The sequence below is a fragment of the Vigna radiata genome, chromosome 4 (assembly GCF_000741045.1).
Source record: "Vigna radiata var. radiata cultivar VC1973A chromosome 4, Vradiata_ver6, whole genome shotgun sequence".
NCBI classification, from domain to species: Eukaryota; Viridiplantae; Streptophyta; class Magnoliopsida; order Fabales; family Fabaceae; genus Vigna; species Vigna radiata.
The window spans coordinates 685060-705907 of record NC_028354.1 but is presented as its reverse complement, the minus strand read 5'-3'; the positions used below and the strand labels follow the sequence as shown (position 1 = coordinate 705907).

The 20848-nt window shown below is 34.0% G+C and overlaps 2 protein-coding genes across 17 annotated transcripts in view; one reads left to right on the top strand and one right to left on the bottom strand.

The window, feature by feature from the left end:
* Window positions 1-682: 682 nt before the first annotated feature.
* On the top strand, window positions 683-8781 carry LOC106759611 (phosphoinositide phosphatase SAC8). The gene is made up of 20 exons (XM_014642866.2): window positions 683-1005; window positions 1480-1554; window positions 2164-2291; window positions 2391-2482; window positions 2787-2844; window positions 3537-3593; window positions 3768-3801; window positions 3974-4054; window positions 4142-4248; window positions 6083-6169; window positions 6274-6351; window positions 6575-6639; window positions 6815-6913; window positions 7023-7122; window positions 7207-7315; window positions 7395-7467; window positions 7550-7643; window positions 7736-7822; window positions 8300-8366; window positions 8463-8781. Exons 1-20 carry the CDS (start codon window positions 843-845, stop codon window positions 8588-8590), a joined length of 1782 nt encoding a protein of 593 aa, XP_014498352.1. The 5' UTR covers window positions 683-842; the 3' UTR covers window positions 8591-8781.
* A 3785-nt stretch (window positions 8782-12566) lies between these two features.
* Window positions 12567-20848, bottom strand: part of LOC106759221 — a 22434-nt gene continuing 14152 nt past the window's right edge. For 3 of the 16 annotated variants that reach the window (XR_002667460.1, XR_002667463.1, XR_002667468.1), the window contains one exon: window positions 16339-16576. Coding sequence is in view for 1 of the 16 variants with exons in the window: in XM_022779561.1 (XP_022635282.1) it covers window positions 12690-12930; window positions 16547-16576 (271 nt within the window). In the remaining 15 variants the exon portion in view is untranslated. Of the gene's footprint in view, window positions 12931-16330; window positions 16577-19708; window positions 20011-20848 lie in introns of those variants that run through there. The other 13 variants (XR_002667480.1, XR_002667481.1, XR_002667469.1 and 10 more) reach the window with 10 other exon arrangements.

Sequence of the window (20848 nt, the reverse complement as noted above, 5' to 3'; positions counted from 1 at the left end):
ATCCAAAAAATACATCTCATAAAAAAATTGATAATTAAAAAATGGACACGGAACAGTATTAAAAAAAAATCTCAATCCATTGGGAAACTATAAAAACTGTCATTTATATCCATCCATTAATATTTTGAATGATCATTTCACTAAAAAAACCTTCCAGATAACTATCTTAATAGTCACATTATGATTTTTACTGGTTGGTAATATTTTATTTTACGACAATGTATGTATTATTAATAATTTTTCATTCTATTAAACAATAAATTTACAATACATCTTATTATGTATTATTAGATTCTAGCTTAAAACTATATTATTTTTTGGATTTATAACTTATTTTCTCAAAACTTTTCAGTTATGCTAATTCTTCAGTTCAGGTATTTTGAAAACATTTGACAGACCAACATTACTTCGACAATTCATAAAACAAAATCATTTGGCAACTTTGTTTTAGTAATATAGTAGTACATATTAATAGTTAAATTCTTAAAATAGAATAAATATAATCAAAATATTAATATAATTAATTGTTAATTAATTGTTTTATCTTAATTGGTGTAGAAGGAGCATTCTTGACAAAAATGAATGATTAGATTTTGTAATATACTAACTCTAACACGTCACTTGTTCATCTGGCTTACGAATAAAATATTGGGTTACGAATATTTGGAGAGGGTACGATTGTAATTTACTACAAAAAGTCACCAAATTGTTCTTGGTTGTTGAAGAGCAAATGCTCATTTGGTGCCTGTGATGTTCTCATCATAGCACAAAATATTGTGTCTTAACAAAGTTGTCAGGCCAAATTACTTCGGAGGTTGTCTTGTTTCTGCAATTCTGCGACAATGGACATTGAACCTCCTCCGGGTTCACTTGAAAGATTCAAGCTTTACGATGAGCTGGAACTGCTCGAGTTTCAGGACAAGTTCGTGATTAAATCCCATCTATCCCCCAACCAGGGCTTCCGGATTAACCGTCTTGATGGCAACATCAATGTACTTGATGATGGTAATCTTCTTTTCTGAGCTTCAGTTTCTTCACTTAGTGATTGGTTGCTCAGAGAATGCAGGAAATGTGTCTGAACTTTGTTGCTTGTCGATCAAAGTTCAGTTATTTTGAAAGAGGAAACTTGTTTTGAGGGGGACTTGGAATTTGATGATTATATTGTTCAATTGTGGATATGATGCTTATTTAGTGAGCTTGTGGAAGTTGGTTTGGTTGGTTGTCATTGTGGAAAAAGGGAAGATTGTGTCGTGCGTAGTGTTATATGCTGAGTATATTCACTTTCACATTTATGAATCAGTTATAGCCAAAGGTTACTGTTTCTACCTTCTCAGGTTTGGTTGGATCTTAGTTGTTTATTTAGTTTCAGCTCCATGTATGCTAGGTTGCATATTATGAAAAGAGTATTTGAAATTGATCATTTTGTTGGATTGATTTCCGTTCTGAGTTTTTTTTTTTTTTTTTTTTTTTTCTTTGCAGGTGACACACATTCTGGAAGACCATTAAGGACATCTACAATTTATGGTGTGGTGGGAACCATAAGATTGGTTGTAGGTAGTATATATGCTTATATACTTTTATCTTGAGTTCGTTTATGATAAAACTGTTCCAGAAGCCTGCCAGGCAGACAAATTTTACCGTGCAATGGAACTACTGTATATTTCTTGCAAAACATGTTTATTTTGAATTGGAGAACATTTTGTCTTTTACCATGTTGATTTTTTTATGTATTTTTGCATTTGCTTTTGTTTTCACATTGACTCATTTGTCCCTTTGCATGTGAAGATGCTCTAGATTGGATGGTATTAACATCTAAAACGGTCCTATTCCTTCTGATGAACTTTGATTGAGATGTTTGTTGGCCAGGGAAGAAATAAATCCAATCCCCGTTTCCAAATCAAAATTTGTACATAGTAATGGTTTTTTGGTTAATGAAGCCGTTCATCAATTGTTATACTTTCACCTTTCTTGTTAAGCGTGCATGTCTAATATGTTGCCTTCTTCATGACTAAATCATGTTCCTTGAATCTGCTTTAGAGTAAAGAAGCTGAGCAAGTAAAAAGAATTGAGATGAACTACCAATTGTTTTTCAGTAAACACTCAGTCTAACAGCATGACTTCATTTATACTCATTAAGGCTCAATGTTTTGTGCATGGACATAGGAACGTATGCTATTGTAATAACCTCTCGAAAGGAAGTTGGAAGTTTTCTTGGTTTTCCAGTATATCGCTTGATGTCCATGAGCGTACTTGCATGTAATGATGCTTTGAGGTATTCAACTGCCCAAGAAGTAAGGATTTATAAAGTCAGAAATCATTCAGGCATCACTAAAATTCTGTATATGTGATCCACTTACATGATACATCTTTCTTATAATACCTCTCTGCAGAAAAAGGATGAAGCTTACTTCTTGAACCTATTAAAAGTAGTGGAGTCAATGCCAGGCTTGTACTATTCTTACGAAACAGATATTACATTAAAGTAAGAATCACTAACTTATTGCTGGTTTATTATCATATTAGGGATTATTTGGGCAAATATCTATAGTACTTCTCGAAGGAAAAATAAAATAAGTTTCTTTGTAAGCTAAAATAGGTTCTTTTCACAAGTTAAAGATTATGTTATATGAGGAGAACTTCTGCAAATTAGTTTATGGGAAACTTATTTAATTTTTTTTTCTTATTTTTCTTTCCTAGAAGTTTTTCTGGAGAAGTTTGAGACCCTAATTCATATCTTATTCATATCATGCCAAGGCTGATATTATCATAAATATAATGTACACCAGCTTGCAGAGAAGAAGCAAGTTAGTAGATGGGTGGACAAGTAAGCCAATATGGAAGCAGGTTAGTTGACATATTTCTTGATTTTCTGGGAATAATTGTTATCAAATCCATTGTTAAGTGATTTGAAATTTACTTCTTCAAATAATATCTCCATGAAGTGAGGCTTTTCTCTTCAATATTCTGATAATTCATAATCGGATAGTTTTTGAAGCACTAAATAGAGTTCGTAATATTAGTAGGGTGCTTTGTTGAATGTGTCTGAGAAAAAGGTTGAGAAGAATGATGTTGATGGGAGGAGGATTTGGGTTTTTCTGGGTCCACTTCTTTTTATCATTTAAAGGAAATGATGAGGAAGAAGGATTAGAAGGAGAGTGAGTACCTGCATACCTCTTTTCTTATTTCCAAGGTTGGGAAGTGCTTGGATGAAAGGACTTCTTGTATTCCCCCCTTCTTTGAGGTTGAAGCTCCACCTTTGTGGCTTGGTGGACTAGCTTTAGAATATCCATATCCAAGTCATGGATGAACCTTGCCATAGCGACCTACATTTATTTGTGGTACTCTTCCACACTTCTTGACTCTTGGGAGAATCAACATGTTACCATGTTTTATGTTGGACCATTTCTTTGATGCATTTAATTGTACAATAGGAAAGATCAAATAAAGGCTTCTTGGTCACATTGGCACTATTTAACGCACTTATTAGAAGAAACTTGATGAAAGTTTTAGGTTACAATTTTCTATTTGTATTTCAGGCTGACCCTCGATTTGTCTGGAACAAACATCTTTTGGAAGAGCTTATTGAGTATAAGGTTAGATTATTTGGCAGTTCTTCCTATTTATGAAGTAGAAGTACTTTTAGTTTTAGTAAAGGAAAATATTTTGTTTGTGAAGAAATAGGGTTTAAAGTTTCAATGAGCTTCTTTTTTTTCATTCTTAGCATGATCATTAGGTAGTCACCTTAACAACTATCTTTATAATGGCAGCTTGACAGATTCATCGTGCCCATAATGCAAGGGAATATCCTGAAGTTTAAATTGCCTCTGCTCTAATTCCCCTCCCTGCCCCATTTCTCTTTATGTGTGTGTGTGTGCATATGTTCTTCACATTCTGTCTTTACCAAAAATATGATAAAAATGAAGCATTTGTTTAGTTTAAGAAGCCAGCTATGTTCCCCCTTAACTGGGCTTAAGCTTCCAAAGTGCACAGCTAAAGCTGAAAAATTCAAATGCTATGGTAACATTATTTTCAAGGAGATGTACACGGCGTCTAGGTACAATGTCCAAAAAAGCTTCTTATAATAAAGTTATTATATGTTTATAGAAAAATCTAATTATAATACGGCAATATGATGACGTAGGAACAAGAATGTGGAGAAGAGGAGCTAACTTTGAAGGTGACACTGCTAATTTTATTGAAACTGAACAGTTGCTTGAAACTGAAGAATTCAAGTTCTCATTTTTGCAGGTATTAATATACACTTAATCAGTATTTCCAGCAATTCCTTTCAATAATTTCTTTGCGCTGCTGATTATGTTTTTTATTAGCATGTTGTCCGTGTTTCTGAGAATTTGTACTATTTCCAAACATGCTGAAGGATTTTGAGTGCTGCATTTCATGAATTTTCAAATTTTTGAATATAGATAATAAGTAATATAATGTGCAAAAGATAGAGATTAACTATTATATTTGCTTTACAAACATAGCTTTGTGTATTTGGAGATTTTAAAATTTTCTATTAGTTTCGGTAGGGATAATGGTTCCGTACTTCTTCATCTAGGTATCGTTAGCCAATGTAATTTAACAGTGCTTTTGTATTCATACAAATAGAAGTATGTGTATATATATATAGCAACTAGTTCTAAAGCTGTTAATAGTGGAAAGCAGAATGAATGCAATAATTGTCAAAATATCAAGGTAAAAGAGAGCTACTATATGACACAATTTCTTTGTTTGGAAAAGCTTGTTTCTATTCTGCAACCTCCCTTTGTTAAATAGGTGGCATAACATATATTTACATCAATGTGAGAGATTATAAGAAATATGCAACCAAGAGAGGGATTATAAGAGATTTTCTATTTACAAAGAGTAATTGCCGGGGATTCCTAATGGCTATCTATAAAAAGGTATAAAATAATCTATTAAAGACATAATCAATTACATTTATACACATTAACAATAATAAATATTAAAATACAAACTAAATAATTTATACTACACATATAAATACTCAGAAAAAATCGTGATACATAATAAGCCACAGTTTACACACAATAGCCATTAATCTTGGAACAACAAGAACATAATGAATTAAAATATGAATGATGATGAAATTGGTAGAAAAAGAACATACCAAAATAGATAAAAATTAGCATAAAGGAAACTAGGAAGTCTAAAGGATGAAGAAAGACAGGAACATAGAAAATGTGAAATTAACAATTTTGCTCAAATATTTTGTTAAGAAATGGATTTTAAGTCTAATTCAACCTCACAAAACCGACTTCTATATATACATATGGTGCGTAAAACTAGACATTAATGATTAGTTTGATAACGGATGGAAAAATATGTTCAATAAATAATAAATCTCACTAGTATATGCTCTAATCTGACCCATGATAGCATGTAAAATTAACAATTTTGCTCAAATATTTTGTTAAGAAATGGATTTTAAGTCTAATTCAACCTCACAAAACCGACTTCTATATATACATATGATGCGTAAAACTAGACATTAATGATTAGTTTGATAACGGATGGAAAAATATGTTCAATAAATAATAAATCTCACTAGTATATGCTCTAATCTGACCCATGATAGCATGTTAAAAGGATGGAAAAATATGTTCAATAAATAATAAATCTCACTAGTATATGCTCTAATCTGACCCATGATAGCATGTTAAAAGGATGGAAAAATATGTTCAATAAATAAATACTTTTTATTTTTTTATTTTAAATTAAATTTTAAAATTATTAAATACTCATGAATTTACCGTTAGTTTTTTTTTTACAGTGACTTTTTTGTAATTTAAAACTTGTTAAAAGAAATCGTAAATTAGAAAACTCCGTGTATATATGTATATATATATATATATATATATATATATATATATATATATTCTAAATTGGTTTTATATCTGATGTGGGACTTTCAACATATTTCTCAACAATGTTTGTTCGGAGGCACATATTAGTCTTTGAAGCCTATCATGGTAGCACTGCGGATGCTTCACTTTGTTCACACACAAATATCAATATCCCCAATTTGTGATTTGTACTTCATCTCATTCTTTCACAGGTTCGAGGTTCAATTCCTATTCTTTGGGAGCAGATCGTTGATCTAAGCTATAAACCGCACCTTAGGGTTATTAGTCACGAGGAAACAGTATACTTTTACCTCAAAATTCTGCCAGCAATTTAGCAGTTTTATCACGAGACTTAAATTAATACATGTTTCTTTTTGTTTTTCCCCTTCCACTCCTCCTCTAGCCCAAGATCGTGGAACGTCATTTCCATGATCTCATGCAAAGATACGGAGAGATTGTAGCACTTGATCTTACTGATAAAGTATGGCTTCATTCTTCTCTCTTTCTATTTAAACTAACAAAATGATTTTTAAGATTTGTTGCAAGTTTTCTTTTTCTTTCCAGAATCCCTCTTCTGTATGTCCTTATGGATATAATAATCATCAACCAGTTTCTACATCCTATATTCCCTTTCGAATTGCTTGTTACTTTCTTGCGTATTATTTTGAGCACTTTTTTTTTTTTTTTTAATTTTCCTGTAATAGCATGGTGAAGAAGGTCAACTAAGTGCAGCATATGCTGCTGAAATGCAAACACAGCAAAACACGAGGTGATAATTTAAACATAATTTGTTTTTTTCTGCTTACACTTGTTTTATATCCATGAAATTATGAAGTTTGCTTTGTCTGTATTATAGCTTGAAAATGTTTGTGTTCTTGATTGTTCTGTGTCCTAGTTTCATTTTTCTTTTAACTTTATATTTTTACTATGATGGATTATGGCAGATATGTTCCTTTTGATTTTCATCATTACTGTGGGAGCTCAAACTTTGATAATCTGAAAATCCTATATGATGAAATCTCAGAGGATTTTGAAAAGCAAAGGTAACGGAAAAAATTAAGTTATACTAATTTAATAGCTAGTTGCCACAATCCAGGTATACTGGCAAATCTATAATTCAGGTTTTTAATTATTGCTATTTCAGCTGAGCAGATATTTCTTAATAGATAGACAAGGAAATGTACTAGAAGAGCAGAGAGGACTTTTCAGAGCAAACTGCATTGATTCCCTTGATAGAACAAATGTTACTCAGGTTTGTTGTTAGGGAATAATTGAATGTAGGACTTGTTCTTTTCTTAATCCGTTTCTGATATGATTATCTTTATGTTATTTGCAGTGTTATCTGGCCCAGAAATCATTAAATCTTCAGTTGCAGAGGATTGGAGTTCTGACTTCCTCTGAATGCATTTCAATGTTCGAAGAGGAATATGGAAAATTTAGAATATGTAAGGAATTTCCTGATAGGTTCTTGCCTTCTTTATAAATCATTACCCTACTTATTTGATATCTATATACTTTATTTAGTGTGGGCAGAGCAAGGTGATGAGATAAGCCTTGAGTATGCTGGGACTCATGCCCTAAAAGGCGACTTAGTTAGGTATGGAACTTTTGGTTCTGAAAGTCCTGTGTTGCTATGTTTCCCTTCAGTGATACTGATACATTCTGGAAATAATGTGCAGATATGGGAAACAAACAATATCTGGAATGATTAAAGATGGAGTGAGCGCACTTTCCCGATATTACTTGAATAATTTCCATGATGGAATTCGGCAGGCAATCTTCATTTGTGTGCATTATACTTTTTCTCATTTAAACAGAGGCAATTCACTCTTAAAGGTCTTACATATGTTTCATATCTTTTGCAGGATGCGCTTGATCTCATAAGTGGTCACTATAATGTCAGCAGAAGCGTTCCTTCTCCTTTCCAGTCAAATAACTTTGAACCTCTAACGGTAAGTCAGGGCCTCATCTTTCTATTTTCTACCTACCCAACATCCTGGAAAGCAAACAAGACAACCTTGAACTGGTTGGAAAAAAAAAAAAAATAGTCGTCCATATTCATCAAATAAACCTATCATATCTAGGTTGGCTTAGGATGAGACCTTATCATCTAGGATGTCAATAATCTCACCTAGCACCAAATGGTAGAAGGATGGAACAATGTAGAAGTTGTTTCAGTTTTTGGAGAACATGTTTTGGCTTAAGTGAATTGTGACATTGATTGATCCTTGGCAGTAATGTGATGATTTGATGACAAAACAGATTGTTTGTTTCATCATACAATCTTGTATACTAATTAGTTATGGAAAGAATACACACTTCCAAATTCAACAAGCCATTTCAGCACATGTAAATTTAAATAGTTTTTATGGACAGAAAATTACATCACACTTCATTGACATGTTTTATGGAAAACTGTATACATGCAGTATCTTCCTGTTGCATCAGCTTTGATAATTGGAGGTTTGACAGCAACAACCTTCACTTTACAGCAAGGTATATAATTGTGTTTCTTGCATCTCACAAAAAGGGATGTTTGTTTCTTTTTCTTCTTTTTTTCTCATTTTTCTAATTTTCATATTTATTTTATAGCTGGCCGAAATACAAACCACTATGTTTCTACTGTACTCTGTGCTGGAATAACTGCTGGTGTTATGGCAATTGTCAAAGCTAATGGAAGACATCTATGCTCAAGACCACGTTTGTGTGGTCTCCTGTAATATAATTCACAAGCATTTGAACCGAGAGTAAAAATTTGTGTAGTCTCGTTACAGAGATTGTACATATAATGTTTGTGTTGTTCAATATTTCGTTTTCAGACAGCAAATTGGTATCTGTGAAAACCAAAAAATAAAGTTTAGATATGTCTTAGCTTGGCAAAACCGAAAAAAAAGAAGCATTGTTTCTCCAAGTGTTCGTTATCCAAACTTATAGAGATATATTATGTTCCATAGTTAAATCTCCGACCCTCAGTAAAGCATATAAGTTGTAGATAATTCCTCATACACTTATACAGAGGTTCAATCGGATCCTTAAAAAAGCATGGTGAATTCAGAGAAGGGAGAAGATACAACCCAAAGGAATCCAAGGAGAAATAGGAAAAAGTCATATGCTATGATTACAAGAAGCTAGAATATTTCAAATCATAATGTTTTCATCAAGATAAAGAAAAGAAGAGAAAGGGTTTTACTAGTAATGTTATTCAAAGACAATTTTCTTTGTAAAACATGTGTAAAAGACAAAAAAGTTAAAACATTTTTTAAAATTATAAATGAAGTTTCTAATGAAATACCTCGAGTTGATACACTTGGACTTATTTATCAGTACTACATTTAGATGAACAATGCAATGTAATTATCATAAACTATTACTTTAGATGAGCATGAGTGAAATTCTTGAACCACAATGATGAGGCTTTCAAAGTCTTAGCCAAATTTGTAAACATGTCAAAATGAGAATATCGGTCAATTGTTTCTTTTAGAAGTGGTCATGGAGAAACATTTGAAGTTGAAAACTTTTGAGCTTTTTGTTAAAACTATGGCATCAATAATAATTTTTCAACTACAGAGACACCTCAATAGAATAGTGTTGTAGAGAGGGAAATTGATCTTTTTCAACTACAGAGACACCTCAAGATATCTAAAATCTTCTAACAACTTCTAGTAGCACACTTAACATCCTACTATCAACACTCCCTTCACATTTATTAATTAATATTTATCATTCCCAGCATTCATGAGATCATGAAATCATTTAATGGGAATGCCTTTGATAATAAGATTTTTTAACTAAAGCCTAAACATAAGTAAAAATAAGGCTACCATTCAATTTCTCTTTAATAAAGTGTTTATCTATCTCCATGTATTTGGCCCTATTTGTTAAAATATCAAAATAAAAGAGACCATACTATATGATACAATTTATTTTCCTGGAAAAACTTGCTTATATTCTATAGTCCTTTTTTAAATAAGTGGCATAACATTTATTTACATTAATGTCAAAGCTTTCAAGAGATATATAATAAAGTTAGGGATTATAAAAGATTTCTTATTTACAAAGAGTAATTGTTATGTTGGTTATCTATAAAGCTATAAAATAATGTATTAAAGACATAATCAATTACAATTATACACGTTAACTCGATATTCAACCTTACTAGAAGATTTAGAAACACGATCTTGTTTTTTACATTTCTAAGAAATTAAGACATCACCAAGAAAAATACACCAACCTGTAGTAAACCAAAGAGTATTTGGACATTTTGCCTACTCGCATCACTATATACTATAAACTGTAAAGATGAGTCCGTAAGAAAAAAATATCTCATGTGTAAGATATCAGATAATGCGATGAACAACAACAAAGTGAAGATGAGAAGGAGACAACATTAAAAATGTCAGGTCTAGTATTGGTTAAGTAGATAAGGCTTCCTACCAAACGCTGATAGATAGTGGGATCTAGCAAAAGATCTTCTTCATCTTCATGTGCTTAACATTTACTTCCATAGAGTATCAACTAAAGTAACTCCATCTAAATCCGCCAATTTGATCAAATTTAAATGTACTTTTTCTGGTTTTAAAAAATGTCAGTTGTCTAAGACCTTTCATATGAAATGTTGCATGCATCTTAATTTTTAGCTTAGTAATTAACTAATGATCAGTTCCTGTAATGATGAAATCACACACGTAAAACAAAAGGAGAACTATATTAGTGGGAAACTTGTGAAAGAAAATAGAATAGTCATATCGACTATGGGTGAAGGAGAACTTAAGTAGTGTAGTACGAAACTTCTCAAATCAAGTTTGTGAAGCCTGTTTAAACCCATACAAAAAGCGTCATGGTTTACGAACATCAATAGAACAAGGTAGCATACTAAAAGGAAGTTTCGTGTAGATTTCCTATTTGACATCATCGTGAAGAAAAACATTCTTCATTTCCATTTGATGCAATGGCTAAGATTAAGAAGTAATAACAAGAATTGTTCGAATTGTAATCATCTTGACAATGGGAGCAAATGTTTCCTCATAATCAATCACATACTCTTGTTTATTACTAAGAGCTTCTAATCAAGCTTTGTAAGGATCTAAAAAGCCATTAAAGTGAAGATTGATGGAGCAAACTCGTTTACTTCCAATAGGTTTGACTGTGGAAGGAGAACACACAATGTCCCAAGTGTGATTTTCTTGAAGTTCCTGTAGTTTTTCTTGCATTGATTTTCCCTAGCCCATGTATAACTAGAAGGAATAGAAATGGAAAACAAAGTAGTTGATAAGGAGAGAGGTGTAAAAACACCATACCAATCAGGGGCTTTGAACAACGAAAAGGTAGAATAAACGTGACAAGATGTAGTGTAGGAACAGAAGCATGAAGGGTACCAGAAGGGTGATGACAATAAACCAGGCTTGAACCATTTCACAATCTGTGAAAACTCTAAAAATTGTTGGATAAGAGATAAAGATGAAGATAAAGATGCCTTGAGATTAAAATAGAAAAATATATTTTCTAAACCAAGCACGTGGTGATTGCTTGAGACCATATAAAGAGCGATGCAACTTGCATACTTTACGAGACTCCCACCAAGCAAGAAACCCAGGAGATTGCTTCATATAAACTTCTTCCTTAAGATCACCATGGAGGAAGACACTTTTGATTTCCAATTGATTAAGTGGCCAATGACAAATTGCTGTCATTGCAAAGAAGAGACGAATAGTAGTCATCTTGGCCATGGGAGAGAAAGTATCACAATAATCAATACCATAAACTCGAGTGTACCCTTTAGCAACTAATCGGGCTTTTAGCCGATCAACTTCACCTTCAAGGTCGACTTTAATTGCATACACCCATCTATAACCAATTGTTGTTTTTTCCCAATAGAAGGGGCACGAGCTCCCAAGTATTATTATGGTCAAGGGCATGCATTTTTTCAATCATGGCTTGTCACCATTCAGGACGATCAAGTGTTTCATTCACATTTTTGGGTATAAACACAGAGGACACTAAGGATAAAAGAGAATAATAAACACACGAGAATATGTGATAGCTAAGAAAATTATAAATGGGATATAGGTTTCAAGTGCAACAATTACCTCTTTTTAGGGCAATGGACTAGCTTGAACCATTGTCACCAGGAGTCATGGTATGAACATTGGTAGACATGTAGTACTTCTTGGTTTCAAGAGAATAACACTAGTATCCTTTTCGAAGTTGTTAATAGCCCTCGAAGACACATTTGATAGCATGAGTAGAAAGCTTGTCCAGCCTTGGAGACATGTCATGAACAAAATAGACACAACCAAAAACTTGAGGAGATGTGTGAAAGAAAGGATCATTTGGAAAGAGAATGGGGCAAAGGAATTTATGATTAATATAGGATGACATCCTATTAATAAGATAACATGCAATTAAGATAGGATCACCCCTGTGATGGACAAGAATATGGGCACCAAGCAAAAGAGTACGAGTAGTATCAACCAAGTGCCTATTTTTCCTTTCAGCTATACCATTTTGTTGTGGTGTATGAGGACAAGTGGACAAATGTAGTATACCATGTGAATTTAAAACTGTAGAAAATGTGGATGAGAAGTACTCTTTAGCATGGTCACTTCTTAAGATTTCGATTACTTAACCAAATTGATTCTTGATTCCATTTAAAAAGGATGTAAAAATAGATAACAATTCACAACGATCTTTCATAAGATAAATCCAAGTACATCTTGCAATTTCATCAATGAAAGTAACAAAATACCTAAAACCAAAAGACGAGACACGACTAAGTCCCCAAATATAATAATGGAAAATAGAGAAACTAGAATTACATTTTCATTCAGACCTTTTAGGAAAGGTATGTCTAACATGTTTTCCTAGTTGACATGACTCACATTCTAAGGTTTGAAGACCACTAAGTTCAAGATACATTTTTGTTTTTAATTTTGACAAATAAGGATGGCCAAGTTGATCATGTAACATTCTAGAACTAAGAGCTACAACACATGACAGATGTGGATGAGACCCAAAATGATATAATCCTCTAGCTTCATATTTGTCTCCCAAAACCATGCTCCTGCATAACAAAAGATTTGATATTGAAATTTATTGAACAATTTAATGTTTTGGTTAATTTGCTTAAGGAAATTAAATTGAAAGGACAATTAAGGACAAAAAGAACAAATTTCAAATTTAGAGATGAAGATGGAGAGACTTGACCGACTCCCTTTAAGGAAGTTTTAAAGCCATTTGAAAAGGTTATGAAATGAGGTTTTTCATGAAAGGTAAGGGTTGAAAACAAGATGGTATTACTTCAGATGTGATCATAAGCACCTGAGTCAATTATCCATGAATTTTGACCTTCCATGGATTAAGAAATACAAGTTATTGATGTACTTGGAGATTGAGATGTTTATGCCAAGCTGCTAGATTTTAACTGTCGACACTGTTGATATTCATCCTTTGTGAACTTGGAATTGGTAGTTTCAACCTCAGAGATATTAGTTGTTTTGGAAGGAAAGTCGTGCAAGGAGTACCAATTTTCTTGGGTGTGACTCATCCTTTTTATAGTATGTGCATTAAGGTCACCCCTGACCCCACGTCCTTCTCCTTTAGTGTCACGTCCTTCTCTTCCTCGTGTAGCAACCATGACAGATGGTTCCACTAGTTCATAAGCTTCCTAAGTTTCAGGCATTGAGACACAAAGAAGGCGTGTGGTTAAAGTTTCCATGGAAGGGACCTCATGACTGGTCAGAAGTTTATCTCTTATGTGATCAAAGTCTGCATGAAGGATCAACACCATATAATATTTGTCCAATTTCTTCTTAATATCCTCTACAGAATCGACTTTCAAAAACATCTTCAGTTCTTCGACAATAATTTGGGCTTTATAAAGGATATCATATCATAGTCTGTCATTTTAAGAGATACAAGCTTGTTTTCCATATCATAGAGTCATTGAATATCATTCACATAAATGCTTTGGACTTTCTTCAAAAAGAAGTAAAAAATTTTGAGAGCTCTAAGGGACATAAAAAGTCTTGGTTCCACTAATTGCCATAACAAGGCACACAATTGGAAATCTGTTAGTTTTTGTTGGATATAGTGAAAAACTAGATTTGGGATTAATCTCCCTTGTGTTAAACACATACATAGGGTTCTCTATTTATAATAGAAGAAATATGGGCTAAGCCTAAAATACAAATAAGAAATAATAACAAACTAACTAAAAGATAGAAGATAAAGATAAAAGATAAATATAAAATAAAGATAATATATCTAACACTCCCCCTCAAGCTGGTACATACATATGTACCAAGCTTGTTACTAATATAATCCATGAAGACTTAGTGAAAATACCTACTTCTGCACTCGAGAGACACCAAATTGCTAATGATTTGTAAGATGACATAGAAGACGAAATACCAACCAAAAGACTCCCCCTGAGCAACAAATTTGGGAGGTTGCTCCATGTAAATCTCTTCTTGCAAATCGCCCTTGAGGAATGCCACCAATGGATAAAGAGGTAATTGTTGGAGAGCCACCACAGCTATAAATAAACTAACAAAACCATCCTTTCCATTGGAAAAAAAAAACATATATGGACGGGTCAAACGCAATGGTGATAAAAGAGAGGACATAAGAGACAGCAGAGGAAGAAGCTATGGATGAATAGGAGAGAGAAACTATAAAAAATTCTTCAATCAAGAAACCTGAAAAAGGAAAAGAAAGAGCAAAAAGAAAAAAGAAAAAAGAGCAACCTCGATGCTCTAAATAACTACCAAACATGCCACAATTCACGACAGAAAAAAAAGGGAGCAAATCCATAACTTTAAACGGAACTTCAATGAAGGTGTCGTTAATGGCATGGTAGTCACCTGGACGAGACGATCAAAACTGTGTGATCATCGGTCGAAACCCACAGGTCCCATTGTTCAATTTTTTCAGTAGGCACATGGCATCCATCTTGGTCAAGGTGATCATGATGTCTTTGGCCAAGAAACCACAATTCAATGGAAACAAACCAAGATAGAAATTTTTTTCACTTAGCTTCTCAAAAATAATTGAGGGACTTCTAGAGAACAAAATAACACTTTCAATCGTCATTTTTTATAAAAAATAGTGAGGGAGCAAGGAAATAGAAAACCACAGGGCTTTTCTTCAAGGGTAGCTTTGGACTTCATTGAAATAAAGTTTTAAGGGTCAGAACAAAGAAAGGAGGGACCGCCAACAACTATAGAGGTGGTGTGGCGATGTTCTGATGAGTAAAAGGCGATACGTGAACTATATGTGCTTGGAGCAATGGAAAAAGACAATGTGTGTAGTAACACGTGGTAGAGAATTGGCCCTCGACACCAATGGGGTTGGTCGTTGCTTGGAAAGGTGATCCAAATTTGGTGGTCGTTGGACGAAACTGTGATAGTGGATGGCGGCGAACAACGACGGACAACAGTGGACTGACATAGAACAATGGCTAATAGTGTTAGACAACTTCAACCAGCAGTGGACAATTGTAGAAAGGGGCTGGAAAGCCGCGGACGGCGACAAACGATGTCAGACAAATGCAAACAACAATGACAGTCATGACAGATGAAACGAGATTGAAACTAAAGTGGGATAGACCCATTCTGATACCAAATTGAGATTAAAATAGTGAAATATATTTTTAGAGGATTTGAAGAACCCTTCTCATAATTTTGTACTCATATATATGAAGGTTGATACAATGGGAAGATAAAAAGGTAAAAAGCTTTGTCTTAGGCTAGTTGGACAGAGAACTAGGGACAAAAGCTATCTAACACTCAAACTTCAGCCTTATACTTAATGATTACATGGATTTTCAAGCTATTTCAACAAGATGCAACATATGATGGAAAGAAATACTAATTTTCAAAGTCCTAGAAAGTCTAATGCCATGGGACTTAGGATCATAATAAACAATTTTTTATATTAAAATCATACAATTAAAAATACGAATATCAAAGTATGGAAGAGAATGCTCAAACTTAGAAAAAGAAGAAACATTATGTAATGTAGAAGATGGTAACCGATTTATTAGATGAACATCGATAGAAAGAGCTTCACACCAAAAGCGAGGAGGAACAAAGGATTCAAGTAGAAGAATGTGTACAACATCAAGAAAGTGGTCGTTCTTTCTATCGACAACACCATTTTGTTGAGGTGTGGAAGGACAAGAACACTGAGATATAATCCCCCCATTTTGAAGAAAATTGTGAAAAGCATTAGACATTGAGCCTCAAGCAATTAGACAAAACATTGAAAAACAGAAAACTTTTGCCTTAAACCGAACAAAATATACCCAAGTAAATCTATTGTAGTTATCTATGAATGTAATAAAATACTTATAATTGCATGAGAAAACTTTAAGGAAATCCCTCAAAAGATCACTATGAACAATATCATAACAATGATTTACACGAGATGCATTACGATGAAATGATAAAGTTTTACTTTTACCAAATTTACATATAGTACAATCAAAAGAAACAAATGAAATTTTGTTGTCCAAAGAACTAGATTTAAACAAGGTACTAAGTACGTGAAAATTTGTATGAAGTAAACGATTATGCCACATTTTATTTAGTTATCCATCATCTAAACAAACTAGAGAAAAAATAGGATAGTATATGGAAGTAGATAAGCATAGTAGAAATAGTCGTCCTATTATTGACCTTTTTAGAATGATCTTCCCGGAACTTATCCTGCACAACACAATTAGAACGAGATAATTGGACATTATAAAAGTGATCAACTAATTGGCTAATAAAAAGAAGATTTGTAAAAAGACTGGGAGACACAAAAATATTAGGCAAAGAAGGGGAAATAAGGAGTGTCGTCATATATATGAATTTGCTGATTGCCATCATAAGTTTTCACATTGGGTAAAGACACAAAATAATTATTCATATAATTAAATGCTCCAGAATCAAGGTACCAATGTTGAGAAGAAACGTGAGTATTACTTGAAAGACCAAAGACAAAAAAAGTAAACATAATCATCTGTTGTACTATTTCCAGAGTAAGAGTATTTGTAGGAGGCGTAGGAATAGAAGCTGGAGTAGGATTCCATTAAACCAAACAAGATAGGACTTGAAGTTGAGAGAAAATAAAAACTTTTATATTTTGATTAACTTCTTACTAATACAACTTACTACTGTATATATAGAAGACGGTAGTTCTGAAAGGTAAAGGGCGGGAAGCCCCCTAACAAAACCCTAACAAATATATTAATAATAAAATAAAGACATATTATACTTCAACACTCTCCCTCGAGTTGGAGCACATAGATCATATGTACCAAGCTTGGAACATATAAATTGAATTCTAGGCCCCCTTAGAGATTTGGTTAGAATGTCTGCGAGTTGTTCATTAGAGTTAATAAACTCAGTAACCAGATCCTTTGACAATAACTTCTCTCTGATAAAATGACAATCAATCTCTAGGTGTTTTGTTCTTTCATAAAACACTGGATTGAAGGCAATGTGAAGGGCGACTTGATTGTCACAGTACAACTTCATCTGCTCATCTTCACAAAATTTCAACTCTTGAAGGAGTTGTCTAATCCACACAAGTTCACATGTAGTTAGAGCCATAGATCGATACTCAGTTTCAGCACTAGATCGAGCAACAACACTTTGTTTCTTACTTTTCCAAGATACAAGGTTTCCTCCAAGTAAAACACAATATCCCGAGGTAGATCTTCTGTCAATTGGACAACCAACCCAATCTGTATCACAATATCCCTCAACACGAGTGCTTCCCTTGTCCTCATACAACAATCCCTGTCCTGGGTTCCCTTTTACATATCTGAGAATGCGAATCACTGCATTCCAATGATCAACATGTGGATTTTGCATAAATTGACTCACAACTCCCACCGGATAAGAAAGATCGGGTCTTGTTATGGTAAGATGGATGAGTTTTCCAACAAGCCTTCTATATCTCTCTGGGTCTGAGAAAAGTTCACCTTGGTCTTTCATTAACTTTTGATTTGAGTCCATAAGACTATCAATGGGCTTGCAATTTGTCAGGTATGTTTCCTCCAAAATATCAAGAGCATATTTTCTTTGTGAAATGATGACACCTTCCTTTGATTGTGCCACTTTAATACCAAGAAAATATTTTAGCCGACCCAAATCTTTGGTTTGAAAATGATTGAACAAATGATTCTTTAATTGAGCAATTCTAATGACGTCAATTCCTGTAATGACAATATCATCAACATAGACCATAAGATAAACACGTTTATTAGGAGAAAAGTGATTATAAAATACTGAATGATCCGCCTCACATGATTTCAATCCAAAATTTTGCACAATCCGACTAAATTTATCAAACCAAGCTCGAGGTGATTGCTTCAAACCATAGAGGGAACGATGTAATTTACAAACTAACCCAGACTCCCCTTGAGCAACAAACCCAGGAGGTTGCTCCATGTATATCTCTTCTTCTAGAACACCGTGAAGAAAGGCATTTTTAATGTCCAACTGGTAAAGGGGCCAATGACGAATGGCAGCCATAGCAAGCAAAATACGAACAGTACTGGTTTTAGCCACAGGAGAAAAGGTATCACAATAGTCGAGGCCATAGACTTGAGTGTATCCCTTAGCTACCAGACAAGATTTGAGACGATGAACTGCACTCGTAGGACCAACCTTAATAGCATAGACCCATCTACAACCAACAGGCTTCTTACCAAGAGGAAGAGGAACAAGGTCCCAAGTGCCATTGAGTTCAAGTGCCTGCATTTCATCAATCATGGCTTGTCGCCATCAAGGATGACCAAGTGCCTCATGAACATTATTAGGAACCTTAATGGAAGATAAGGAAGAAACAAAGGAGAAATATGGAGGAGACAAACAATGATAACTCAAAAAATTATAAACAGGATAAGGATTACGAGTAGAGCAAATACCTTTCCGGAGGGTAATAGGCCAATTATTATCTGAGTCAAGAGAGGGTGAAGAGGATGAAGGATCCATGGTTTGGGAATCTGATGGAGGAGGATCTGAGTCTTGAGGATCTGTAGTGTTTGGAATTTGAGATTGTGTCTGACGCTGATATGTGAGAAGAGGAGGAAGAACAATGTCCTTTGCAGTTTGAGTTTGAGGTAAAGAAGCAGGAGTAACTAAGGGATCACATGATGGTAGAGGAAGCATTTGTTGAACAAATGAGCGATCCTCCATGGAGGACAAGAAAAAAGGTGTATCTTCAAAGAATGTGACATTAGCAGACATATAATACCTCTTGGTTGAGGGAGAATAACATTTATACCCGGCGAGAGTATCCTAAAAAGACACACTTAATAGCTTTTACAGAGAGTTTATCAAGACCTGGAGAAACATTATGAACAAAACAAGTACACCCAAATATACGAGGAGAGACATGGTAAAGAGGGTCATTTGGAAAAATGATAGAGTGGGGGACTTTATTCTCAAGAGAGGACGAAGGCATCCTATTGATTAGAAAATAGGCAGTAAGAACTGCATCACCCCAATGATGAACAGGAACATTAGTATTCAACATTAGGGAATGTGCAGTTTCAATGAGATGTCTATTCTTTCTCTCTGCAATGCCATTTTGTTGTGGAGTGTGGGGACATGTTGACTGGTGTAAAATTCCTTGGGAAGATAAAAATGAAGAAAATGCTGTAGAAAAGTATTCCTTAGCATTATCACTTCTGAGTATTTTAATTGTCTTCCCAAATTGGTTCTTAATTTCATTAAAAAAAGACACAAATATTGCCAAAAGTTTAGATCTCTCTTTCATTAAATAAACCCAAGTACATCAAGAAAATTCATCAATGAAGGTTACACAATAATTAAAACCAAAAGAAGTAACACGACTTGGTCCCCAAATATCAAAGTGAATAGTTGAAAAAGCAAAATTACAACGTGTCTCAGACTTTTTAGGATAGGAAGATCTAACATGTTTTCCTAACTGACAAGACTCACAATCTAAGACTTGAATGTGTTTAAGACTTGGAACCATCATCTTCAAAGCTTGGGTGACCCAACCGATCATGCAAAAGTTTTGGGGATGAAGTTGCAAAACAGGAAAGTGAGGAGTTAGGTTTCAAGAAATAAAGTCCTCGTGACTCATGTCCTTCTCCAATCAGACGACCCGTACCATGTTCCTGTATAACAAAGGAATTAGCAGAAAAGGTTACAGAACAATTTAAGGAACGAGTCAATCGACTCAAAGAAATTAAATTGTAAGGACAATGAGGAATATACAAAACAGAATTCAATTTTAGTGAAAGAGATAGGGAAACTGTGTCAATCTCCTGAGATGCAACTTTGGATTCATTGGCAACAGTAATGAAATGAGGAGTTTTCGGAGAGGACATGGAAGAAAATGAAGGGATGTTACCAGAGATATGATTTGAGGCACCTGAGTCAAGAATCCATGGACTATGACCTTCCACAGATTGAGAGATGCAGGCAGTTGACACATTTGGCATTGAGGAGGATTGGCCAAGATTAGAAGATTTTTCAGACTTGTACCTCAAAAACTCTTGGTACTTTGCATCAGAAATTTTAGATTCTGAATTATCAGATTTAGACATATGAGCAGCTTTGTCTAGAAAGCCATGCAAGGAATAACATTTATCTTGGGTATGACCCATTCTCTTACAATATGAGCATTGAGGACGTCCACTTCGACCACCACGTCCTCCTCGATTGCTCCTACCTTCTCTTCCTCGCGGTGTCACCAGAGTGATGAAAGTTGAAAAACAATGATTTTCATATGTCAATTTGGACCAAATTACATCCTTTACTACTCGGAACGAGCTTAGAATCAAGCAAAACTCAATAAATGAGTCTGGAGAGAGTCAAAAGTTGTTTTTAGCGATTTTATGCTTATTTTGCATTGTTTTGTAGCTAATTTGAGAAAAGTAAGAATGGAGTTGAGGATACAGGTCGTTGACTCAAGAAAAGAGCAGAAAAGTTGAGTTTTGAAGAGTCGACGTA

Bases quoted from the DNA above. Each gene is read 5' to 3' on its own strand.
- LOC106759611 (XM_014642866.2), top strand. From the start codon at position 843: ATGGACATTGAACCTCCTCCGGGTTCACTTGAAAGATTCAAGCTTTAC. The intron at 3,802-3,973 runs ATATCCTGAAGT...AACTGGGCTTAA, and splicing joins CGTGCCCATAATGCAAGGGA to GCTTCCAAAGTGCACAGCTA. The intron at 7,644-7,735 runs GCAATCTTCATT...TATCTTTTGCAG, and splicing joins TCCATGATGGAATTCGGCAG to GATGCGCTTGATCTCATAAG.